This window comes from Theropithecus gelada, chromosome 7b (assembly GCF_003255815.1).
Source record: "Theropithecus gelada isolate Dixy chromosome 7b, Tgel_1.0, whole genome shotgun sequence".
NCBI lineage: Eukaryota > Metazoa > Chordata > Mammalia > Primates > Cercopithecidae > Theropithecus > Theropithecus gelada.
In genome coordinates this window covers 66270884-66298371 of record NC_037675.1, presented here as the reverse complement: position 1 = coordinate 66298371, position 27488 = coordinate 66270884, and the positions used below count along the sequence as shown (strand labels likewise).

The window sequence follows — 27488 nt, the reverse complement described above, 5'->3', positions numbered from 1 at the left end:
GTTCCCTGGCACTAGTTACTCTGAGAGCAGATAAAGACAGATGTCTCTTGCTTGTGTAGGAGACCATATGCCACCCCGAAATATGCCTCAACGGCATAAGGATTATTTTGAGAAACTGCAGCTACAGGAGAAGCTCTGAAAACAGAGTATACCAGTCTGTGAGGGAAATTGACATCTATAAAGGAAATCTTCATTTGTGAGAGTGTTTCCCTCTCTGTACCAAAAGAGAAGGATGACTAACTCAGAGGAAACTATTATCAATGGAGAAGGCACCTACTGAAATCTGCAAAACAAACCTTACTCTTATTTACCATACTTGTCCTGTTCACCTCCCCATAACTGGCTTCCCCCACAAACTTCTCTGTTTTTAGTTGAAAATGCTATATAAGCTGGAGTTCTAGATCACCTCTTTCAGAATTACTCATTTTCCCCTGGGTATCTCCTATGTATACATGAAGTATACACGTTAACAAACTTCTGCTTGTTTTTCTTTTGTTACCCTGGTGTTTTGTTATAGAGGTTCCAGCCCAGAAATTAGAAGGGTAGAGGGAAAATGATTTTTTTTCTCCCCTCCACTTCAAATATGTATTCTTCCTGCTCTATGAAGTTGTTTGGATGTTCATTAACTCACCACTCTCAAATACATAATTAGTTTCTGCCAACAGTCATGCTTCTTATTGTAAAACTGAACAGTTAAAATATTAAAATCATTTGGGAGATTTATAACATCAATTGTTGAAACACCAAAACAAATAGCAAATTCTGGTCCTACGTCATGCACAGGACTCCACAGTCCCATAAAATGAAGGATCTCAGAAAGGTCACAAAAGAAATCAGATCTTTCTCTTCTGAAGACCAAACCACAATGCTAAAACCAACCCACATGGTTGACAAAAATTGCAGGCTGGGTTCTGGACAGAAATACAGTTACAATTAAGCATGAATCAGGCTGCACTTCAGCCCACTTCCTGGTTGCTAAAAGTCTGACCATTTGTATCCCATCATTCCTATAGAGCCAGGATATCTGACATTAGAATCCTAAGACTTTTGTTGCCAGGCGCGGTGGCTCAAGCCTGTAATCCCAGCAACTTGGGAAGCCAAGACGGGCGGATCACGAGGTCAGGAGATCGAGACCATCCTGGCTAACACGACGAAATCCCATCTCTATTAAAAATACAAAAAACTAGCCGGGCGAGGTGGCAGGCGCCTGTAGTCCCAGCTACTCGGGAGGCTGAGGCAGGAGAATGGCATGAACCCGGGAGGCGGAGCTTGCAGTGAGCGGAGATCCAGCCACTGTACTCCAGCCTGGGCTACAGAGCGAGACTCTGTCTCACTTTTGTTTAAGGATCATCTAAGATGTTTTTCAGACTTTGAAGTCCAGCAATCAGTTTGAAAACCCCCACAGAGGAACAGAATCTGCCTGAGAATACAGCTTCCTTATCTCCCTGTCAATGACTTCACCCTACATTTTTCAACCAATCAACAAACTCCACACTCCACACTTCAGCCTACTCCAAAACCCTTAAAAGCCCTAACCCCAAATTACTCAAAGGAGAGTTTGAGGATTCTTCCCATCTCCTCATGAGGTGACCCTATGACTAAACCTCCTTCTCTGCTGCAACCCCCATCTTTTTTTTTTTTTTGAGACGGAGTCTCTGTCACCCAGGCTGGAGTACAGTGGCGCGATCTTGGCTCACGGCAACCTCCGCCTCTCGGTTTCAAGAGATTGTCCTGCCTCAGCCTCCCAAGTAGCTAGGATAACAGGTGCCCACCACCCCGCCCAGCTAATTTTTGTATTTTTAGTAGAGGCAGGCTTTCACCGTGTTGGCCAGGCTGGTCTCGAACTCCTGACGTCAGGTGATCCACCCACCTCAGCCTCCCAAAGTGCTAGGATTACAGGCATGAGCCACCACGCCCAGCCAACCCCTTGGTGTACTGACTTGCTGAGTGGTTCAGGCAACGGTTGTGGTCACAATGTGGTCTCATGGGAGAGCTCCTGTATACAAGGTATAGTAATGAGGGAGGGTCTGGTTAATAGGACTGGGATTCACCTTCCTTGGCATTCCTAATCTTTGTAGTGAGACATGTTTTTGTTGAGATTTCAAGATACATAAATATCTCCCTGGGAAACTTCAAAAATGAGTCATTTATTTCTGAAACACCCATTGAGGTAGAGCTCCTAGTCCCTTTGAGAAGCATGCAAGAATTATCTGTGATGATGAGGGGAAGAGTGATATGAATCATCTAAAATGGCAGCCAATCTAAAATTAATTTACATCTGGTTTTAGAACATGCTTTGATATTTGCTTCTGAACATGAATTTGAGGGATGATCTGTTTAAAAGGTTACAATACTTCAAAAAACAGACTGACGTCACCATGAGAATCTGACTTGGCAGAAATAAGAAAGTTGTCCCAGAATCATCATAATTCTTTTTCCATTCCCGACACTCACACAGCTAAAATAAAGCACCAGCCTAAATGAAACACAGACTGCATTTCTCAGTCATGCCTATAAGCTGAATGAGATAGAAAAATATACAAGAAATTGCTAAGATCATTAAATAAAGATTTGCCTGTGATATACCATCATCCCTCAGTATCCATGGGGGATTGGTTCCAGGATCTCCCAGGATACCAAAATCTGTGGATGCTCAAGTCCTTGATATAAAATACTGGAGTATTTGCACAAAACCTATACAACCCTCCCATATAATCACAAGTAGCTTAACTACAGGGACACATTCTGAGAGACGCCATCTTAGGTGATTTCATCATGGTGTGAACATCAGAGTATACTCACACCAACCTGGGTGGTACAGCCTACCACACACGTAGGCTGTATAGTGTGGCCTATTGCTCCTGGGCCACAGACCTGTACAGCATATTACTGCATTGAATACTGTAGGCAAATGTAACACAATAGTAAGGACCTGTCTATCTAAAAGTATCTAAACATAAAAAAGGTAGAGTGAAAATACAGTACTATCATCTTTCCAGACCACTGTGGTATATGTAGTCTGTTGATTGTTATATGGCACACGCCTGTATTTTAAATCATCTCTAGATTACTTATAAAACCTCCTAGTACAATATAACTGCAATTGAAAAAAGAATAGCTCAGAGCAGTCTGAGTTATGTGAGGTATGCAAAATTTATCAGGCCCAGAGAGACCGAGTATAGGACTTCATTTATGCTTCCAACACCCATGTCCGGGGGCAGTTGTTTAAAGGCATTTCATTCCTCCCTAGCTGCCTCATCCATTATCTTCATGTTTCTGGAATTTGTGATACAAAGAATAATGTATACCTTATGTAATTTTAATGTAAAGTCTTGGTAAACAATTTAGGAATAGCCTCTTCTTTTCCTTTATTTATTTTTCTTTCAGTCAGCTTTTTGGGTAACTATTCTTTTTTTCTTTTTTTTGAGACAGTCTTGTTCTGCCAGGCTGGAGTACAGTGGCGCCATCTCAGCTCACTGCAACCTCCACCTCTAGGGTTCAAGTGATTCTCCTGCCTCAGCCTCCAGAGTAGCTGGGACTACAGGCGCATGCCACCATGCCTGGTGATTTTTTTTAAAATTTTTTGTAGAGACGGGGTTTCACCATGTTAGCCAGGATGGTCTCAATCTTCTGACCTCGTGATCCACCGGTCTCCGTCTCCCAAAGTGCTGGGATTACAGGCATGAGCCACAGCACCTGGCCCTGGCTATTCTTGTCCTTTAAAAACCTACTTGTAACTGTTGCTAATTAAGAGTGTATAATGAGGGCAACTTGAATCTATGCTCTTGGGTTGCAATCTTCAAGCTTGGCCCAAATAAACTCTCTACTTACATTAACTTTGCCTCAGCTTCTTCCTTTTAGGTTAACATAATAACGAGAAAATAAGTCTGCACTTATTCAGTACAGATACAATTTTTTTTTCCAAATATTTTTGATCTGTGGTTGGCTGAATCCACAGATGGAGAACCCACGGATATGGAGGACCAACTGTACTGTTTCATCTAAGTGAGTTAATGAATTCTGAATGACACAAAATCAAGTGGGAAGAAAATTCACTTCCTTTATCCCAATACAAGCCTATTAAAATCCATATGACTTAATAATATTCAAAGGCTAATGCATGAACCCACCTTCCCCTTAGCATCCTGGCACTTAAGATGCCTAGGCAGGAAAGCTCCCAGCCAGGAACTCCTTAATCAGAAGTCCCATCTTCAGCTTTCTTGCGGGAAAGCAGCCAAGTACTACGCAAGAAAAATGGAGGTTTATTTCTAAGCTAAGACACCTGACAAAAACATAGAAATATGTCATACCGCAAGGTGGAAAATGCTTAAAATTTTCCCAACATAGTGTCCTTTTCTTTGGTGTTCCTAATCATTTCTTCAGAATGAACAAGTGATTTTCTAATGCAGTTAGTAACTGACTCATATCTGAAAAATCAAGTTATGAATTCTGATGACTGTGTATTACAGGTCAACTGTTCATAACAATGAATAATTGTCTCTTAAGAACTGGTAATATTCTGGTATATTTCTCTTTTTTTTTTTTTTTTTTTTTTTTGAGACGGAGTCTCGCGCTGTGTCACCCAGGCTGGAGTGCAGTGGCGCGATCTCGGCTCACTGCAAGCTCCGCCTCCCAGGTTCAGGCCATTCTCCTGCCTCAGCCTCCGAGTAGCTGGGACTACAGGCGCCCGCCACCACGCCCGGCTAGTTTTTTGTATTTTTAGTAGAGACGGGGTTTCACCATGTTAGCCAGGATGGTCTCGATCTCCTGACCTCGTGATCCGCCCGCCTCGGCCTCCCAAAGTGCTGGGATTACAGGCTTGAGCCACCGCGCCCGGCCTCTCTTTTTTTTCTTAACAGGTCCCATGGAGAACTAAGAACTAGTGTATTTTTTAACAGCTTTATTGAGATATAATTCATATACCATTCAACTCACTCATTTAAACTGCACAAATCAATGACTTCTAGCATATTCATAGATTTGTGCATCCATTACCATCAATTATAGAACATTTCACTTCCCCGAAAAGTAACCCCACACCTCTTAAGCATCAAATCCAATTTATCATTCTCCCCACTGCTAACCATTAATTTACTTTCTTTGTTTTTGAGATGGAGTCTCACTCTTGCCCAGGCTGGAGTGCAGTGGTGTGATTTCGGCTCATTTCAACCTCTGCCTCCCAAGTTCAAACGATTCTCCTCCTAAGTAGCTGGGATTACAGGCACCCACGACCATGCCCAGCTAATTTTTTGTATTTTTAGTAGAGACAGGGTTTTGCCACGTTGGCCAGGTTGGTCTTGAACTCCTGACCTCAAGTGATCTGTGCGCGCCTTTGCCTCCCAAAGTACTGGGATTACAGGCATGAGCCACCATGCCTGGCCCATTAGTTTACTTTCTATCTCTATAAATTTACCTGTCTGGAATTGTATATAAATGGAATCATAAAAGCTGTGGTCCTTTGCAGCTGGCTTCTTTCACAAACATGTTTTCAAAGCTCATCTATGCTGTAGCATGTACCAGTACTCCATTTCTTTTTATTCACATTATTTCACCAAATAATATTCCATTGTGTAGATATATCACATTTCGTTTACCAGTTTATCAGTTGGTGGACATTTTGGCTGTTTCCATTTTTTGGCTATTAGGAATAATGCTGCTATGAATCACAGAAACCATTCCTCTTACTCAAGAAACAGGTTCTCCAGAAACTAAGCTAAACTTGTTTGAAATGTAAATTCTCAGGTATTCTCAGCAGAGACCTACTTAGCGGGCGGGGTCCAGCCGACTTCTTTTCACAAGTCCTCCAGTGGATTCTGATGCAAAGCTAATGTTTGTGAACACTGTCAGAATCAAAATGGAGTCATTTGTGTTTAAAAATCCTGACAAATAAAGCCGGGGACAGCTATGAAGAGAGGGTTCTCATGCATCAATGCCTGATTAACAAAAACTATCCCAAATGGCTCTGCAAAAACCACAACCCTGCACAAAGGTCATCACGACCTTACACAAAAAATATTTCCACGAGGACATCTGTCCAGCAATTAATTGCCTGTCCAATCTCAGACTGGTCACACTTGTTACTGATCCTTGTAGCCAATAATAATCATCTTAAAAGAATTATACAATCCTCTTTATTCCTTGAAAAACCTTTGTCTTCCTTTACCTCCTTGAATATGCACATAGTTTACTGTGGCACAAAGATTCCCATTGCAATACACTATTCCCAAATAAGTGTCATGTTCTTTTAGAGAGCCTCTCTCTGTTAATTTAGGTTGAAAGTTTGATAAAACAAGGATTTTTTTTTTTTTTTTTTGAGGAGTCTCGCTCTGTGGCCCAGACTGGAGTGCAGTGGCCGGATCTCACCTCACTGCAAGCTCTGCCTCCCAGGTTTACGCCATTCTCCTGCCTCAGCCCCCCGAGTAGCTGGGACTACAGGCGCCTGCCACCTTGCCCGGCTAGTTTTTTGTATTTTTTAGTAGAGATGGGGTTTCACCGTGTTAACCAGGATGGTCTCAATCTCCTGACCTCGTGATCCGCCCATCTCGGCCTCCCAAAAGTGCTGGGATTACAGGCTTGAGCCACCGCGCCCGGCCAAAACGAGGTTTTTATTAGTGGCAATGGTCACTAAATTTCAGCTCAGAGGTTGATGCGTAAAGTTTTACCTCAAATAGTACATTCTTCATTCATAATTAATTTAAAAAAACAGTAACGTACTTTTCTTCTCAACTAGTAAAGGATAAACAAAGATAACAAACCTTTTTAAATGTTTAACAAACAAAAATTTATCTAAACAACCTAACATTTTGAATGTTCAGAAGACCAGAATATGCCACCTCAAAACATGACTGTAGGAGACCAGAATATGTCTTCCCATGATAGGCTTCTTTGGCGTAAGGATTATTTTGAGCTGATTATTTTGAGAAAAAGCAGACAAAGGAAAAGCTCTGAAAACAGAGTAGAAGTTACCCCATTTGTAAGGGAAAATTACATCTATAAAAGGAAATCTCCATTTGCCTCTCTTTCTGTACCAGGAAGACAAAGATGACTCTAAGCCACTAGGAACTCTTACCAATGGAGAAGGCACCAGGCATGCCTAAATCTGCATGACAAATCTTATCCTTGTTTACTGTGCTTTTCCTGGTCACCTCCCCATTCCAGGCCTCCCCAACATCCTTCTTTGTTTCAGCTGAACATGGTAGTTAAGCCTGAAGTCTATGCCACCTCTTTGAGATTTACTCATTTTGTAATCGCCCAACGGGTTCTTCCTGCTTGCTGCACAGACAAAACCAATTCACTGAGACCATAGCCTTGCAATAAAGAAAGACTTCAACTGACATGCAGCTGCCCACACCATGCTGGAGACAGAGTTATTACTCAAATCAATTTTCCCAAAGGTTTGGAGGTTTTCCAAGGATAGTTTGGTGGGCAGAGGGTTAGGGAATGGGAATGTTGGTTGGTTGGGGATGAAATCACAGGGGTGTGGAAGGAAGATGGTCCTCCTGCACTGACTCAGCCTCTGGGTGGGGCCACAGGACCTGTTTGTGTGGAGTCAGCCAGTCAGAAATGCAAAAATCTGAAAAGACATCTCAAACGGCCAATCTTAGGTTCTGCGATTGGGATGTTATCTACAGGGGTAATTGAGAAAGCTCTAAATCTTGTGACCTCCAGAATAATCGCTGGTTATCCTTTACACCTACATCTCAGCAGAATTCAGGACCCTCTCACAATCCTAAAGGGAGATTGTCTTTGCAAAATTATGACCATAAGAGAAATCTGACAAGACTCCAACCAATCAAGCAAGACTCCATTTCTACTTTTTTTTTTTTTTTTTTTTTTTTTTTTTTTTTTTTTGAGACGGAGTCTCGCTCTGCCGCCCAGGCTGGAGTGCAGTGGCCGGATCTCTGCTCACTGCAAGCTCCGCCTCCCGGGTTCACGCCATTCTCCTGCCTCAGCCTTCCGAGTAGCTGGGACTACAGGCGCCCGCCACCGTGCCCGGCTAGTTTTTTTTGTATTTTTTAGTAGAGACGGGGTTTCACCATGTTAGCCAGGATGGTCTCGATCTCCTGACCTCGTGATCCGCCCGTCTCGGCCTCCCAAAGTGCTGGGATTACAGGCTTGAGCCACCGCGCCCGGCTCTACTTTTTTTTAATGTGAAATGAAAAAAGGCAAAATGACAGTGTGACAATTTATGTGAATTTTTAAAAACATGCACAAATCCAGTTGTTTATGAATGCATAAAAGGATTAAAAGTGAAGTGGAAGGATGCACACACAATTCATGATAAGGGCTGCTTCTGGAAAGGGTGAGAGGCACACTGAACTGGGGATAGGGTTAAAGGAGGCTTTGGCTATATTTCTAATTGCTTTCCTTTAAACAAAAAAAGATGTTAGCAACTGGTAATTCTCAGTTACAGAAAAATGGCTGTTAATTACATTATTATACTTTTGTTAACCATAAATTCCTTTAAAAAAAAAAAAAAGGAAAAGGATTTCAAAGTGCTTAGTTTTGTGATGCCTCATCCCCCACACCTACATAGATAGGCAGGTCACAACATATGCAGAAGCTGTGTTCTCAAAGTTCATTGGTTTTTAGACCTTATTCGTTTTCCCATCAACACAACGTTATACCTGTTAGGTTCCAAGGCCAGCTCTCGCAGTATTTAATGTATAACCTAACAAATGTTAAGCCTACCAGTACCTCTCTCACCTTCTCTAATCATGAGATAACTGATCACTCAGGATATGGCAAACAGGGAACACAAGAGTTGAGTTTACCCCTGCTTCTGATAGGGCACAGGCTAGATGTATCTTTTCTTTTCTTTCTTACTTTCTCTCTCCTCTGTTTCTTTCTTATAATAGAGATGGACTTCACCCTGTTGCACAGGCTGGTCTCAAATTCCTGGCCTCAAGCAATTCTCCTGCCTAAGCCTCCCAAAGTGCTGGGATTACAGGCATGAGCCACTGTGCCCAGCCCAGGCTTGGCTGTTTCTTTTCTTTTTTCTTCTTCTTTTTTCTTTCTTTTTTTTTTTTGAGACAGAGTTTTGCTTTTGTCGCGCAAGCTGGAGTGCAATGGCATGATCTCAGCTCACTGCAACCTCCACCTCCCAGGTTCAAGCGATTCTCCTGCCTCAGCCTCCTGAGTAGCTGGGACTACAGATACCTGCCACCAAGCCTGGCTAATTTTTGTATTTTCAGTAGAGACAGGGTTTCACCAAGTTGGCCAGGCTGGACTGGAACTCTTGACCTCAGGTGATTCACGTGCCTCAGCCTCCCAAAGTGCAGGGATTACAGGTATGAACCACTGCACATGGCCCCAGGCTAGGTGTTTCTATGTACAGAATATTTTCAAGTTGTTGGTCAGGCTTTATACATACATACATATACATACATACACATATATGCACACATGTATATAATATATACATGTATAATATACACATATATCTTTAAAATATATAATATAAACTAAGTATGTATCAATTTATAAACTATACACATATATATGACATAAACTAATATAGTCATGCGCCACATAAGGATGTTTTGGTCAACAGCGGACCAAATATTCCACGGTAGTCCCGTAAGACTATGATGGAGCTGAAAAATCCCTACGGCCTAGTAACAGAGCCTTCATAATGTAGCACAAAGCACTACTCACATGCCTGTGGTGACGCTGGTGTAAACAAACCTACTGCACTGCCAGTGTTATAAAAGTATAACACATACAATTATATATAGTACATAACACTTGATAATGATAATAAACTACATTACTAATTCATATATTTACTATACTATATATTATTTTAAAGTGTATCTCTACTTATTAAAAAAATTAACTATAGGCCGGGCGCAGTGGCTCAAGCCTGTAATCCCAGCACTTTGGGAGGCCGAGACGAGTGGATTACGAGGTCAGGAAATCGAGACCATCCTGGCTAACACGGTGAAACCCCGTCTCTACTAAAAAAATACAAAAAACTAGCTGGGCGAGGTGGCGGGCGCCTGTAGTCCCAGCTACTCGGGAGGCTGAGGCAGGAGAATGGCGTGAACCTGGGAGGCGGAGCTTGCAGTGAGCTGAGATCCGGCCACTGCACTCCAGCCTGGGCGACAGAGCCAGACTCCGTCTCAAAAAAAAAAAAAAAAAAAAAATTAACTATAAAACAGCCTAAGGCAGGTCCTTCAGGAGGAATTCCTGCAGAAGGCACTGTTATCCTAGGAGATGACAGCTCCATCCTATTATTGTCCCTGAAGGCCTTCCAGTGGGAGGAGATGTAGAGACGGAAGGCAGTGACACTGACTATCCTGACCCTGTGTAGGTCCAGGCTAATGTGTGCGTTTGTGTCTTAGTTTTTAACAAAAAAGTTTAAAAGGTAAAAAGAAAGTGAAAAAATTTAAAAGGAGAAAACAGCTTACAGAATAAGAATATACAGAAAATATTTTTGTACGGCAGTACAATGTGCTTGTGTTTTAAACTGTTATCACAAAAGAGTCAAAAAGCTGTAAAAAAAATTTTTTAAGTTTATAAAGTAAATAACTTACAGTATGCTAAGTTTATTATTGCAAGAAAAAAGCGTATGAATAAATTTAGTGTAGCTGAAGCATACCATGTTTATTTTTATTTTTCATAATGTCTGTTCAGTAAGCGTACAGTATTTATAAAGTCTATAGTAGCGTACACTCATATCCTGGGCCTTCACATTCACTCACCGCTCACTCACTCACTCACCCAGAGCAACTTCCAGTCCTGCAAGCGCCATTCATGCTGAGTTCCCTAGATAGGTCTACCATTTTTATCTTTTATAACGTATTTTTAGTTTACCTTTTCTATATTTAGATATGTTTAGATACAAAAATATTTACCATTGTGTTCCAATTGCCTGCAGTATTTAGTACAGTAACATGCTGTATAGGTTTGCAGCCCAGGAGCAACAGGCTATACCTTACAGCCTAGGTGTGTAGTAGGCTATGCCATCTACATGTGTTAAGTACACTCTATGATGTTCACACGACAAGGAAATTTCCTACTGACAATGTATTTCTACTGTTATTAAGTGATATATAACTATATGTATATTAGTTTGTATTGTTTGATGATGGAGAGATTGTGTTAAACTCTAGGGGCCAGGGATCAAGTAACTGTACTAGAGTCCCCAAGACTTAGGTGCCATGGCAACAAATAAAAGAAGAGCTAACCAAAAGGCTGCATTCTCGACAACTGCATTCTCGACAGCTCTGTTTAAAAGATATTTCATGGCCAGGTGCGGTGGCTCACGCCTGTAATCCCAGCACTTTAGGAGGCCGAGGCGGGAGGATTACGAGGTCGGGAGATCAAGACCATCCTGGCTAACACCGTGAAACCCCGTCTCTACTAAAGAATACAAAAAATTAGCCGGGCGTAGTGGCGGGTGCCTGTAGTCCCAGCTACTTGGGAGGCTGAAGCAGGAGAATGGCGTGAACCCAGGAGGCGGAGCTTGCAGTGAGCCGAGATCGCACCACTGTAATCCAGCCCGGGCAACAGAGCAAGACTCCGTCTCAAAAAAAAAAAAAAAAAAGATATTTCATGGAGTTTTTCATTTAATCAACAGAAATTCAATCAATAGGCCAGGCATGGTAGCTCAACGCCTGAGTGTTGTCTCCTGAGGCAGGAGAATCGCTTGAACCCGGGATGCAGAGGTTACGATGAGCGGAGATCGCGCCACTGCACTCCAGCCTGGGCAACAAGAGTGAAACTCTGTCCCAAAAAAAAAAAAAAAGAAAGAAAGAAATCCAATCAATAAAAGCAGAGAATAGTTTCCATTCAGTAAGTGGTAAACAACAACTAATGCATTTGGCACTTTCTCTTTCAGAGCTTCTATCTAGAGCCAATCTCAGGAGGTACCAACTTTCATACCAGGCACTATCACTTCCCTGCTTCCTAAATCTCCCTCCTCTCCCAGAGACAGACTGTTTCAGAAAGTAGATTTGCTGCCTACGATTCATGTCATTGAAGCTGCAGTAAAAGAATCATTAATATATGAAATATAAGGCAAGACTTTTCAAAAAAACTATCCCTCAGAAAATACAAGTCACTTTATATGCAAATACTTACAAAGTACTTCTTGCTGTAGGAAGTTTTTCAATTTCTTTGTTTTAAATACGAAGTACCAGCTGGGGATGACACAATAGCCTAAAACAACCTCAGTTAAGGTGTGGTTTGGGCTGCTTTGGCTAATGGTAATCAGTGAAACGAGATAAATTAAACACAAATTTAGTAATTATTCCTGGAAATACAAACTCACACTTTCATATGCAAACTGCCATTGTAAGGCCAGCCCTTTATTTTGTTTATTCATTTTTTACTTTTTTTAGAGACAGAGTCTCACGCTGTTGCCCAGGCTGTCTCGAATTGGTGGGCTTAAGCTAACCACCCACCTGGCCTTCCAAAGTGCCAGGATTACAGGTATCAGTCACCATGCCTGGCCAGTAAACCAACGTTTTAAAGATCATTTTAGCCGGTGCGGTGGCTCATGCCTGTAATCCTAGCACTTTGGGAGCCCAAGGCAGGCGGATAGCTTAAGTTCAGGACCAGCCTGGGCAACACAGCGAAACCCTGTCTCTACAAAACAATACAAAAAGTAGCCGAACGTGGTAGCGCACGCCAGTAGTTTCAACTACTCAAGAGGCTGAGGTGGGAGGATCACTTGAGCTTGGAAAGTTGCTGCAGTGAGCTATGATCATGCCACTGTACTCCAGCCTGGACAAGAGTGAGACCCTGTCTTTAAAAAAAAAAGGAGACCATTTGAAAAAGTAATAAGGTGGTTAAGTTGCAGTGACCACAAATATATACCAACTGGACATACTGTAAAAAAAAAAAAAAAATTCTAGGCTCACGTCTGTAATCCCAACGCTTTGGTAAGCCAAGGCAGGCCTGTGAGGTCAAGGCTGCAGTGAATGGTGACTGCATCACCACACTCCAGCCTGGGCGACAAAGTGAGACACTGTCTTAAAAAAAAAAGTCTAATGTTATGCAAGTGGATACTTGTAACTTGGAATAAACTATTCAGTGGTAACACCTTATTCATATTCAAAAAGGATGTATCTCAAGAACTGAACATGTGGTCCGGAAATCCATATTGGCTGACTCAAAAAGTGGCTCCAGTGATGATTAAAAATAGTGAAGTCAAAGATGCATGTGAAGAGTCTGAAAAGATACATTTTATAAATAAGAGGAGGAGAAAAACCAGCATTTCTAAATTAGTGTTACTTTACAAAGTAGGTGATTTTAAGTAGGTATATGGACCCAAATTTAAATGTAAATTATGTAAGCAGGTATTTTTCACTTATATACCTAAAGGTACATGTATTTTAAACTTAACCAAAAACAACCTTTTGGACTTTTTAATGGGGAAATTTTGATATGCAGGATTACTTTACACTTGGGCAATATTGAATTTCAATAAAATAAAATGGATTCAGAAAGCTAGCCAACTGACCACTTAACCAAGTAGAGGACCGGTTCCTTCTACCAGAGGCATAAAAAATGGGGAAGTTTTATCATATTTAGTGATTTGTTCCACCTCTGTTTACTAATATTTTGGATCCTATAAGCTGAAACAAGTCAACAGCAGAAGGTCAGGATTCTGTTCCGCTGCTCCCTCCTTAGGATATGTGGTGGTCCACTGCCTAAACCTGAAGCCAGCACATCACCTGCCTCTCAACACCCTGATGGGGGCCCACCTGCCCATCTCACCTCATTTCCTACCACGTCCAACCTGCACCCACCACTCCTGGTAAGCCGTCTTACTGCCCCCAGTCAAGCCTAAGCCTTCCCTCAAAACAGCTCCCCCTCCTAGAATGGCTGCCCCGAACTCTAATTTTTACAGCCCTACCCAGTTCCACGTTCTCCATGAAGTCATCCTGACCACCTCAGCCCACACAGATGGCTTTTCAACTCCCTAAAATCCTCATGCAAAGCAGTCATAATTTAGCACTCTGTGACTGCCTATAGCATATTCTTCTTCTTTCTTTCTTTTTTGAGATGGAGTCTTGCTCTGTCACCCAGGCTTCAGTGCAATGGTGCAATCTCGGCTCACTGCAACTTCCGCCTCCCAGGTTCAAGAGATTCACCTGCCTCAGCGTCCTGAGTAGCTGGGATTACAGGTGTGCACCACCACGCCCAGCTAATTTTTGTATTTTTTTAGTAGAGATGGGGTTTCACTATGTTGGCTGGCCTAGTCTCAAACTCCTGACCTCCAGTGATCCGCCTGCCTCAGTCTCCCAAAGTGCCAGGATTACAGGAGTGAGCCACCTCACTCGGCCTTCCAGCATATTCTTTTTATCTAAGATAAAAGAATTTTGAGGGCAGGGATCAGGACTAATAATTCTCTAATATTCCCCTCAGAGTTCAAGTTACTTGATGGACAATGAACCATGCCAATGGTTCAATGACACCATGCCATTTCAAGTGGAGGATGCTTTTGCCTCTGTTCAAAGACAAACTAAAAGAAAAACAGTAGTATCTTTTGTAAACACCTGTTTTTGGCAAGGCTGTTACCTCTGAGACTATCAGTATTAACCTACCGGCCTGAATCAGAGTGTTTGCAATGGGATGATTCCAGATGGCACAATAAGGCAGGCAGGCACTAACAATACAACCACGTCTTGTTCTCTAGTGTCACGAAAGGCCCTCCCTGCATCTGCATTAACAAAATAGCTTAGCAAGGTAGAGACCTTCATAAAAATATCCAGAGCTGACCATTTCTCATTACCTCCACTACCGTCACTGTGAGCTAAGCCACCGTCACCTCTCCCAGGATACTGCAATAGCCTCCTAACTGGTTTCCCTGCATCCACCCTCACTCCCCACCATCTACTCTTGACAGTAACCTAAATGAGTCTGTTAAAATGCTAGTCAGATGTGTCACTCCCCTGCTGAAAACCCTCTGATCATGGATCAGTCTAAGTCCTGGCAGGAAACAGATGGCACAAAGTGGGTGATTTGAGGAGAGTTTATAAAGGAACTATTTACAAAGATGTGGGCAGGTGTAGGGAAACCACAAGAGAAAATGCAGTATCTGGAGCTGGTAAATTAGGGGTACCTGAACTCCTCATAGACCTGAAGGTGTGAAGAATGGAGAGGGAGGGAGACAAAGAGCTCTGCAGAGAAGGCACGTGACAGGAAATGTGACCCTAAGACTAAGGAAACCCCAGCCCACACAAGCCTGCAGGAGGGAAGAAATACAACGGTCTCATTCTTCTCCTTCTCAGTCACCCCCAGCAATACTTCCCATGGCCTGCAGTCATAAAGCAAGGAAACCTGTCAGGGCAGGGCCCCCTCCTGGGGCACATCTACAGAGCAGGCTGGAAAAAGGCCAAGTGAATGTGGGGCAGTAAATGGCAGGTATACAGCCAAGTGGCTCCCCATCTCAGTCAGGATATTTTAAAGTACTTCCAAGGGCTAGTGAGGCCCTACATGATCCGACCCATCTCCTATTCTCTGGTTTGCTAAGCCCCCGTGCTCACCAGGCGTTCTGCTGCCTTGGTCCTTTGTGCTTGCTGCTTTCTCTGCCCAGAATACTCTCGCACCAGATTCATGATGGCTTCCTCCCTCATCTGAGACTTCAGGTCTCAGATCACATGTGTTGTCACAGAGGGTTCCCCTTACCACCTTAAATGAAGACATCCCTTGCTCCCACCCCACCCATTCCTGACACACCCTATCCCCTCTATCCCAAGGTGTTACTCTCCACAGCACTTCTAATTAACATTTTATATTGAGATAGCTATAGATATTATCTCTTTTAATTGACTGCTTCACTGGCCTAGAAACAGTTTTATAAAGGCATCAACTTGGCCTCTTTTGTTCAACGACTTATGCTGAGTGTCTAGAACAGTACCTGGCTTGTAGAAGGCGCTCAAGTATTTGCTGAATGAATGAAAATCAACGAATGGAACAGAGGACTCACAGCTAAGGACTCCTTCCACTATTTATAGGTTTAACTCCTATTACCAAATTATTGCTTAACAAATAAACTGAGTCTTCTGATAATCAGATAGGAAGCAGGTAACAAGCATGTAATTTTTTTGTTTTTTAATTTAAAAAGTTTTTGTCTTAAATAGACATGGGGTCTTGCTATGTTGCCCAGGCCAGTACCAAAATCAGTATAGTCGTTTTTTGTTTTAAGAGACAGGGTTTTACTGTGTTGCCCAGTACAGTGGCTCGATCATGGCTCATCTGTGAACTCCTGGGCTCAAATGATCCTCCCACCTCAGCCTCCCAAGTAGCTAGGACTACAGGTGCATACCACCACGCCCAGCTATATATATATTTTTTTCTTTTTTTGGTAGAGACAGGGTCTTGTTATGTTGCCCAAGTTGGTCTTCTGGGCTCAGGTGATCTCACCTTGAACTCCCAACATGCTGGGATTACAGGTGTCAGTCATCAATTTGTTTTTACTGGCAATGGCACAAAATTGAGCTATTAGTAAATGGAAGCTTTAGTGAAAACTGAAAGAGTAATAGTATATCCTCTGCAAATAACTTCTCCTAACAAGGTTGTTACTTTTGATGAATGTATCATCATTAACCTACCAACGTGGTAGGTCTCTAAACCTTAGTCTTCTCATCCATAAAAAGTGTAAGGATTGAATGATACCATGTGTGGAGAGCATTTAGCACTGTGCTGAGACTTAATAAATGGTCACTAAGATGATTATTAAAACAGTGAGGCAGCCACAAAAATGAGATACAACATTATCTTCCTACTACCTGAAAGTGTTCATCCTAGACTCTAATAATGTATGCTGGAATAACAACACGAAAAAGAAATACAAGATTCTTTACTGTCTGCCATACCGTTGGGTCTAGATTTGAAAGATGCTTGCACCACGCATAGTGGCTCATGACTGTAATCCCAGCACCCTGGGAGGCCAAGGAGGGCAGATCACTTGAGGTCAGGAGTTCAAGACCAGCCTGGCCACACAGTGAAATCTGTCTCTACTAAAATACAAAAATTAGCCAGGCGTGTTGGTGGGCGCCTGTAGTCCCATCTACTCTGGAGGCTAAGGCAGGGGAATCGCTTGAACCTGGGAGGCGGAGGTTGCATTGCAGTAAGCCGAGATCGTGCCACCACCTCCCAGTCTGGTGACAGGGCGAGACCCCGTCTCGAAAAAAAAAAGGGCAATCTGACAGTCTATGGTCAGATATTAAATAAAACACTTGACCCGAATCACTCAGCAATCCATCATTTAGGAATTCTGCAAAGATCCTCCAGGTTTTTCATCAGTGGGAAATTTCTTTACAATCTTTTGCAGTCAGCCTTCCCTGGGACACACTGGTAGGCAACCCAACCAGGAGAGTTAGCTAGATTCAAGAGGTGAGGATTTCCTTTACTCCCCTAAATTCCGTAAGTTTAAATCTCCAGTTAAAATATTCTCCCTGCTACTTTGTGAATCATCATGTATCAAGCCTTTGTTTCTGTTATAAATTTATAATTCTAGCCATAACTGTACAATATAACTATTGTTACTAATTTTGCCAAAGTACAGGCTTCCAACTTCAAGTATGAAATACAAAACAGGTCTCTCCAAGGTAAAGCCTGGAGACTGACCTCACTAAGAGATCTTATTTCAGTAAGAAGCAGGATGTTCATTTATTAGTGTTAAGAATCATCCTAACCACTTCTCCTACCGACAGATGGATACACAGTTCCACATAACAATCTTGGGAACAATTCCAATCAGGGAATAAATAGAAAAACAAAACTATGGTTTTGGGCATATGAATCATTCCCCAAACACTTTTCTAAATGATAGGTTCGATCCCACTTCTAGGCCTTAGGGAATGATTAGTAGTCCAAAATCCATACTTTCTGTTAGAGCACTTTCCAAACTCTGTTTTCCTGCCTGTCCCCACAGGGGCGATTTCCTTGTACTTCCATCGTTTAATATTGTGTCCGACACGTAGTTGGTGCTCAAGTGGCCGAATGACTACCAAAATGCCCACCCACGAGGCAGGCCCCCAAACCTGGCACTGCAGGTCAAAAATCAAACAGATCGTGAAACGGCATGACAGCGGCCTGGCCCTTCTCTCCTCTCTGCCTCCAGAAGCTGAGAGCAGGTTGGGAAAAGTGCACTGTGCACCCCAGAACCTCCCGAAGTACTGGCAGAACGGAGTGGGCTATCCGACCCGCCTGGGCTGCCTCTGTTCTCCAGACGTAGAACACGATTCTCCTCGTTCTTTAGGGCAGAAGGGACCCGGCTACTGCCCACTCCTTCAAGCCCAACCTTGAAACGACCCTTCCCCAACCTGGCCGCGCAAACGCTCCACGACGAAGCCCAAGCCTGGGCGCCCGGAGCTTCCCAGAGGGAAGGCGCCGCGGTGCGCCGTGGGAGTCGTAGTTCCCCGGTGAGTTCCGCACCCGGGCGGCCCTGCGAACGGGACTCCCGCTCCCAGAACACCCCGCGCGGGTGCCTCGCCCAGTCCTGCCACCTCACCTGTTCTATGGACGTGACTGTTTCCACCGAGTCGTCCTGCAACCGCTCTCGCGCGTGCTCGGGCCTCAGACTGTACAGCGGCTCTGACCAGACGGGGGAGGAAGATGGAGGGCAATAGTAGGTGAAAGAACTCGGAGAAGCCATGATCAGGAGAGCAGCGGACAGTGTGTAGGACTCAGCTTCGTTAAGCAACAACGCGCATTGAAACTCGAGCGGGCTAAGGCGCTACGGCGAGCGGATAGAGGCAAAAAGATTTTGAACGCGAATCTCTCCTCCCACCTACAAGTCTTTAGAGTGAGTACTGAGATGCTGCCGCCCCCCGTTGGGCAGAGGCGCTGCTGCAAGAGCGCAGAGTCCTGAAGCGCAAGGGTGTCTACGTCCGAATTTCATTTCAGAGAGATGGCGTAGGACGCCTCGGTTTGTTATGCAAATTGTTAAAAAGAACTTTAACATTCTGCTAATTCTCACTTAATTGTAATGCAGTCGCCTGCAGTTTCAGGTGCCCAAGAACCCAATGAATGTAAGTTTGAAAGCATTTCTGACAGCTCTACTGATTGCCTCAGTCACGCTATTACTAATAGAATTATTGTGCACCTTGGGGTACTTGACAGCCTCCCAGGAGAAGGCAGCAGGTGCTCAAACGTGCAAGGACGCCGTCTCAGTAATTCAGTGATGGAGGGAGGGGGGCATTATGATTTTCTCCTACCTCTTGGAGGTTACATTGCAGTAGCAAGAACTGAAATGCAGTAGAAGGAACAAGGATAAGTGAAACAGTCAGTCAGTCCGCAGATATTTAAGGAACACCTGCTATGTGTCAGGCATTGTGCTAGGTCCTAGGAATACAAAAGTGAACAAAACAAAGTCCCTGCCCTTGGGAACCTTACATTCTAAGAAAATCGACAGAATTGAATGTATCCAACGCAATAAATGTATGAAGTCTTGTGATAAATGATATGAAGGAAAATAGCAGGGTCTATGAAAGAGACTAAAGGGGTAGGAAACTAATTGAATTGTATTGTCAGGCCAAGCCTCTCTAAGTGACCTTTCATTTGAGATCCGAAGGATGACGAGGAGTCATCCAGAAGAACAGTATGGGAAAGAACTCCTGAGAAGGAAGAAACAGCAACTTTTAGAAGACATGTGCTGGGCACGGTGGCTCATGCCTGTAATCCCAGCACTTCGGGAGGCTGAGGCAGGAAGATCACTTGAGGAGTTAGAACATCCTGGGCAACATAGCAAGACCTCATCTCTATTAAATATCAAAAAAGTTAGCTGGGCGTGGTGGCGCATGCCTGTAGTCCCAGCCAGTCAGCAGGCTAAGGTGGGAGGATCCCTTGAGCCCAGGAAGTCGAGGCTGCAGTGAGCTATGATTGTGCCACTGCACTCCAACCTGAGTGGCAGAGCGGGACCCTGTTTCAAAAAACAAAACAACAAAAACAAAAACCATAGGCTCAAGTGACCCTCCTGCCTCAGCCTCCTGAGTATTATTTTAGGGCATGCATCAAAAGTACTACACCAAAAATTATAATACCAAGATATTAAACTGGGGGAGTTGTATGTAGGAGGTTATAGAAGGTATGTTAATAACAGACATTCCGGGTACACTTGGAGACAAGCTTCCTGCTCAGAGCATTTCACTCTGTTCCCACTCCATTCCATGTCACATGTCTAGGATCCAGGGATTATAGACCAGAGTGACATTTGACAACCATCCATTCCCCTGTTCTCAGTCTCTGGTAGTAAATAGAAGCAGTCAGAAAAAAATGTCACAGATGAAGCTGGGCTGGCTTAAAGACCTCAGGTAGATGAACACTACCACTGTGTCCATTTTAGTGGTACTATTGCTGAACTAAGACCTAGAGGCACCAGAATGTTACCAAATCTGGAAATAAGGGGACTGTATGGGTTAGGACCCATGGATATGGCTGCACAGTGTGAAATGGTCTCATTACATTGCGCCCTCTATTGGCATCTTACTGTGTTTCCCTTAGTTATATTTTGGGGAAAAATGGTCTGATAAGGTCAGAGTCATATCTAAGGATTCAGCCTTTGTCACAAAGAGTTTCTTTGCAGGAGAACTGGAAACTTTACGCTTCAATCCTGAAGACTGTGCTATTGAAAGAATAGCTGGGACAGTTTTGTGACAAATTGTTGCACCTGTCAGGTGCACCTAGAGCAATTGCAAATTGTATTTTAGAAATAAAAATTCATTTCTGAAATTCAGTCTCCTCTGCAGTGGGATCCAAAAGATGTGAATAGGGACATGGGCAAGAGTCTCCTGCAGGAGAGTGTGTTCTCATCCAATTAATGTTTATTGAGTACAGGGTAAGTGCTGGGCACTGAGCTAAGTGCTAAGGAGACAGCAGTGAACAAGCCAGACACAGTCTCTGCCATTATGGGTCTTATGATTTACCAGAAAAAACTTTAAACAATAATGACGGAATTGACTCTTTCATGACAGTTGGGAGAAATGGGATGAGGCAGAAAGAAGTATGGAGTGTTGTGAGGTTGCATGACAGGGGGACCCTAAGGTAGCCTGGAAGGCTTGAAAAGACTCCCATGAGGAAGTGAGTTAATTAATCTAGGGGATGGGAACATCCCAGGCAGAGGAAACCCAGTGACAACCCCAAATCAAGTGAAACCAGTAATGAAAAATATGTGGGGTTTGTACTCCATGTAAGCATCGAGAAGACTTGGATCAAGTAGCCCACTAGTTGTTCCTCCTCTTGGTTTAATAAAACCACTCATTCAAGAAGCAGAATGAACATAAATAATGGTACTATAGAGAGTGATATATTTAGAGAGGAAACTCTTAGTCATGATAATAGCAACTCCAGCTTGGACTGCAGATGGTTTATGTTTATTTTACTCAAATGCCTGATACTCTTTTCTAAATTAAACTGATGGTGTTTCTTTAAAAATAATATTAAATGTGGACCGTGCTATTTTATACTTTTAAGAGCAAGAAAAAGAAAAAAGTAATGGTCTAAATGAACCACTAGAGGTCGCTTCTGACCCTGGAGTGCGCTTAGGGAGTACGTTTTAAAACTGCTCTCACTGTTCTCCCTGTTTTCACTCATATAAGCCTTATATCGGAATGAATTGTTTCCTTTAATATCTTGTGAAACTGTGTAATCATACATATTGGAACATTTGGAAAATGGAAAGAACTCATCTGTTATCCCGCTAGGTAATTAACTTCCTCCCCATGTTTACTGCGCACCATCATCCTGTTCCCCTGGATGGAATTACTGCCCCACATCCTGCTTAGGGCCAGGTCGTCTCCCTCCCTTCCCGCGCCACCCCCCAAAGACACGACTATCGCAGTTCTCCCTTGCCTTTCCTAAAACACCAAATTTTTCTTCTACTTGGTCATGCAGATCTCCCTCAAGCATGCCATTTTCTCATTGTTGGCGGGGTGGAGGATGGGGGGGCTTTTTTTTTTTTTTTTGAGACGGAGTCTTGCTTTGTCTCCCAAACTGGAGTGCAGCAGCCCGGTCTTGGGTCGCTGCAAGCTCTGCCTCGCGGGTTCACGCCATTCTCCTGCCTCAGCCTCCCGGGTAGCTGGGACTACAGGCGCCCACCATCACGCCCGGCTAATTTTTTTGTATTTTTAGTAGTGACAGGGTTTCACTGTGTTAGCCAGCATGGTCTCCATCTCCTGACCTCGTGATCCGTCCGCCTCTGCCTCCCAAAGTGCTGGGATTACAGGCGTGAGCCACCGCACCTGGCCATGGTAGGGTGGCGGGGGGTGCATTTCTAACCCTCTTGATTCCACTCCTTCTCCAGCTACCTCCCCATGACTCATTGGCAGAGACCCTTGAAAGAGTTGCTGCTACTGTCTCCAGGTCCTCTCTTCCAACTCTCTCAAGCACGTTCTAATCTGGCTTTCCAATCGGTTCGTATCAACTCTCCAGTAAACTCCACATAGCCAAATCCAAGGGCCAGGTCTCAGTCCTGATCTCAAGTCTTCCTTCTTGACTTCCCAGCAATATTTGCACAGTTGATCATTTCCCTTCTTGAAACCCATTGTCCTTGTGGTGCCTTACACTAGTTTTCCACCTTCCTTGCCTTGCTTATATCTTGAATACCTTAGCTTGGGGTACCCCCAGGATTCAGTTCTCAGACCTCTTATCTGTCTTCACTCACTTCCCTGTCAGCTCAGGCAGTCTCAATGTTTTAAATAACACCCGTAGGTTGAAAACTCCCTAATTTGTATCTCCAACCTGGATCTCTCCTGAACTCCAGAGTTCATGTCTAATGTCTATTTGCATTTCCACTTAGATCTCCAATAGGCATCTCAAACTTAACATATCCACAACAGAGCTGCTGGTCTTCCCTTCCAAACCAGTGCACTCAGTCTTGCCCACCTCTGTTATGATAACTCCATCCTTCCAGTTACTCCAAATACCTTGGAATCATTCTTGCTGCCTCTCTTTTTCTTACTACTTTTAAGTTCTGTTCTAAATATATCTAGCATCTGATCACTGCTTACCAATCCCACTGCCAGTGTCCTGGTTCAAGCCACCATCATCTGTTACTTGGATTCGTACACTAATCTCTTAACTGTTCTCCCTGTTTTCACTCTTGTCCCCCTGTACCCTAATGCAAACTTGCTATAGTCTGAATGTTTAGGTGCCACCAATATTCATATGTTGAAACCGAATCCCCAATGTGAAGGTGTTTGAAGGTGGAGCCTTTGGTAGGTGCTTGGGTCATGAGGGCAAAGTTGTCATGAATGGAATTCATGTCCTTATAAAAGAGACCCCAAAGAGCTCCCTCACTCCTTCTACCATGTAAGGACACATAGAGAAGGCATCACCTATGAACCAGAAAGCAGGCCCTCACCAGACACCAAATCTGCAGGTGCCTTGATGTTGAACTTTATTTCTGTTGCTTACAAGGTACCCAGTGTGTGGGATTCGGTTCTAGCAGCCTCAAAGGTCTAAGATAAAATGAAAAAGCTAGACTGAACTTTTAAAAATGTAAGCAAAGCCACCCCTTCACTCAAAGCCCTCTTCTCATCTCAAAGTCAGGGTGGCCTGGAGGACCCCAGTCACCTCTCTGGCCCCTTCCCTTTGCACTCTCCAGCTTGCTCCCTGCCTCAATGCTGGCCTCCCTGCTGTTCTGTGTACACCTCTCCTGCTGCGGCCTCGGAGCACTGATGCTTGTGTTGCCTCCCCCTGCAGAGCTCTGCCCCAGACATAGACATGGCTTGCCCTCGCTTCTTATAGTTTTTGCTCAAATTCTTTTTTTCTTTTTCTTTTTCTATAATTTCTTTTTTCTGAAAATTTGTATAGCAATGGGTTCTTCCTGTGTTCCCCAGGCTGGTCTCGAACTGCTAGAATCAAGCAGTCCTCCCACATCAGCCTCCCAAAGTGCTGGGATTACAGGCATGAGCCACAACGCCTGGCCCAAATTCTTTAGTCTAACCCAAATTTCCCTTTTCTTGAGGTCTCTCCTGACCTCCCCATGTAAAATGGAAGTGCCACCCCCTTTGGTAATAGCTTAATCCCACTCCCCTGCTTTATTTTTCTCATTGCCAGATCAGATACTTTATATTTTGTGTATTGATTTGTTTACTATCTGTCTTCCTCCACCAAAATGTAAGCTTTTTTTTTTTTTTTTTTTTTTGAGACGGAGTCTCGCTGTTTTTGGTCTGTTTTATTCATTGCTGTACTCCCTGACATAATAGACATTGAATAAGTTAAATGGTTCAAATGATTTCCAGTCATTGTAATGAACATTTGAGTGCTTGTTTGTGTAACATAATTGTAGATGATAATGACAATGAACATAATACTAGCCTTATCCTTCAAGAACTCACTATCTAATAACTACAGAGACCATGTAAATATAAATGAGTATAAAATAAATGTGTAAATATAAATAAATCTATTAAGTAGATAAGATTTAAAATGAAAACTATATATAAATGATAAAAACATAAAATAAGACATAATACATACACAGAATATATTCCCCAAGAATGTATTCTCTTGCAGTGGGAATGTAGCTGAAGGAGTAATTCATTCTAATCTATTTAATGAAGATGGCCTTTTATGTATAATATTTGTGTTTAGTAACATTTGTAAGAGACTAGTCTGAAGTAATCATTTTAAATAATTATATTGAAATTTAGAAATTGTGAAATGTATTTTTAAAATTTTCTGTATCACACAAAAGGAAATATAAAAAGCTTCCAATCATAAAAAACAAAAAGAATAGCTTTCTAAATGTAGTACAATGATATTATGGCACAAAGAACAGCTGTGAGCTTCTCAGAAGTCAATAAATCATCAATGCTACATGCCTGCATTATTTTATTGTGTTGTATATTGATATGAACTAAATTACATTATATATTATTAATCATTACATATACTCTATTACTGAAAACCTGTGCAAAAATACTGACTCACAGTCCTGTTTTGGGTTTATCATGGTGAATATTTTACCAGCAGATACAAAATGGAAGCCAACTAAATAACATTGTTCACCTTGAAAACTCTAAGAAATGATTTTTTATTTGGCTGGGCGTGGTGGCTCATGCCTGTCATCCCAGCACTTTGGGAGGCCGAGGCAGGCGGATCACAAGGTCAAGAGATCGAGACCATCCTGGCTAACATGGTGAAACCCCGTCTCTACTAAAAATACAAAAATTAGCTGGGCATGGTGGCAGGCACCTGTAGTCCCAGCTACTCTGGAGGCTGAGGCAGGAGAATCACTTGAACCTGGGAGGTGGAGGTTGCAGTGAGTCGAAATCACACCACTGCTCTCCAGCCTGGTAACAGAGCAAGACTCTGTCTCAAAAAAAAAAAAAAAAAGAAAGAAAGAAAGAAAAATGTTTTTTAAACTGTTGAGAGGCAATGCCGGAGGTGTACATTGTAAGGCATACCAGTGACTCTCAAGCCTGGCTGTGCACTGGGATCATTGGTGGAGCCTTCGAAAATCCAGATTCTCCCAGGCACCAGCCCAACCAACTAAATCAGAATCTGTGGGGCTGGGGCCCAGGCACATGCATTTTGTCAAAGCTCCACAAGTGATGCTGACTCACAGCTAGGGTTGGAGCCACCTTGAAGCATCTTTGTATGTGGTGAACATGAGCTGTCCACCAGAGCCTGGCTCCCCTTCCACAGGGAGAGTTGCAGCTGGGAAGTGACTGCTCAGCAGTCTCCTTTGCTTTTAGGTAGAGGCTTGTGACTGGGTGCTGGCCAATAAAAAGTGGAAGACATGATATCTACTACATCTAGACCTGACCCTTTAAAACCTTTCATGCGGCCGGGCGCGGTGGCTCAAGCCTGTAATCCCAGCACTTTGGGAGGCCGAGGCGGGTGGATCACAAGGTCAGGAGATCGAGACTATCCTGGCTAACATGGTGAAACCCCGTCTCTACTAAAAAAATACAAAAAACTAGCCGGGCGCGGTAGCGGGCGCCTGTAGTCCCAGCTACTTGGGAGGCTGAGGCGGGAGAATGGCGTGAACCCGGGGGGCGGAGCTTGCAGTGAGCCGAGATCGCGCCACTGCACTCCAGCCTGGGAGACACAGTGAGACTCCGTCTCAGAAAAAAAAAAAAAAAAAAAAAAAAACCTTTCATGCGATCCTCTATTTCCTTGCTTCCCCTCTCCGCCAGCTGAAAGTCAATGCCTGGGGTAGTCCTCCATAATCAAAAGAACATCATGCCACATGTTCTAGAAGTTAAAAACCTCAATTAACAAAGAGGTCTCTTTCAGTATTTCACTCCACTGCACAAATGGTATCCCTTGTAGATTCAAAATAATTTTCTGGACAGATTTGGTGACATCTTTTCAATGTATATTATTACTACTACTTTCAAACAATCTTTTTCAAGTCTGATAACTTAGAACTACAGGGTCAACTCTCCCCTCTCCTGTTAACAGAGCCCTTCTTCCCCTGCTGTCTACAAGGCAGTCTTAGAAGGGTCTTAAGTGTATACTTAGGTAAAAAAGGAGAGCCTGTAAATCCTGATATGTGAGGGACCTGGGGTATGGCGTCTCCTTGCCTTTGGTTGGCAGGCACTCTCTGATTCTTCCTGCAAGGCAGATCTTATAAAGAACAACATCTTGCTTTTAAAGGAGTCCTACAACGGAAGTCCCTTGTTGAAAACAGAGTTTCTGCCACCTTGGGTGCCTAAATGACTATGCAACAAAGCTACCCTTACTCCCTACTCCTTGCTGTTCATAGACTTTACATGAGAGGGAAATAAATCTTTATAGTGTGAACCCCTGAGATTTAGGGATTCATCTGTTACAGCAACTAGCATTGCCTTAACTAACACATGCAATGACTCTTTCCTGCATAGATTCCTAACTGTAGATGTCTTGTCCCCCAAAACATAACTTTGACAACACAAGTCTGATATGACATATATCGCATAGTTGGGGGTTGCTAGTCATGTCTCTCAATTCTAGTTTCATAAAGGGAAGGATTGCTAATCTGAGGCTTCCCCATTACAAAATTTTCTACTTTGACCATCTGGACCACCTATCAGAGTGTCTCCAAAAAGACACAACTTTCATTTCCCACTCTAAGAGAATGAGATAATTTCTAAAAACTATCTTTGCACAGGAAATCTGATCTGATGAGGCTCCTGGTTTGGTCCTTGCTATGGGCTGAGTTGCGTCTCCCCCAGCACCCTCCCAAATTCATATGTTGAAGTCCTAACCCTTAGTAACTCAGAATGTGGCTATATTTTTGGAGATAGGGCCTTTAAAGGGGTAATTAGGATAAAAACACGGTCATGTTGGGCCCTAATCCAATTTGACTGGTGTCCTTATAAAAAGAGATTAGGGCCGGGTGCGGGGGCTCTCGCCTGTAATCCCAAGGCTTTGGGAGGCTGAGATGGGAGGATCACGAGGTCAGGAGATCGAGACCATTCTGGCTAACATGGTGAAACTGTGTCTCTACTAAAAATACAAAAAAAATTAGCCGGGCGTGGTTGCGGGCGCCTGTAGTCCCAGCTACTTGGGAGGCTGAGGCAGGAGAATGGTGTGAA

The 27488-nt window shown here is 43.3% G+C and overlaps 1 protein-coding gene across 1 annotated transcript in view; it reads right to left on the bottom strand.

Annotated features, from left to right (window-relative positions):
- FNTB (farnesyltransferase, CAAX box, beta) overlaps positions 1–19017 on the bottom strand; it is a 77897-nt gene extending 58880 nt beyond the window's left edge. The window contains exon 1 of the mRNA XM_025392258.1: positions 18473–19017. Within this exon, the coding sequence (XP_025248043.1) occupies positions 18473–18616 (144 nt within the window). The 5' untranslated portion in view covers positions 18617–19017. The remainder of the gene's footprint in view (positions 1–18472) is intronic.
- Between the last annotated feature and the right edge of the window lie 8471 nt (positions 19018–27488).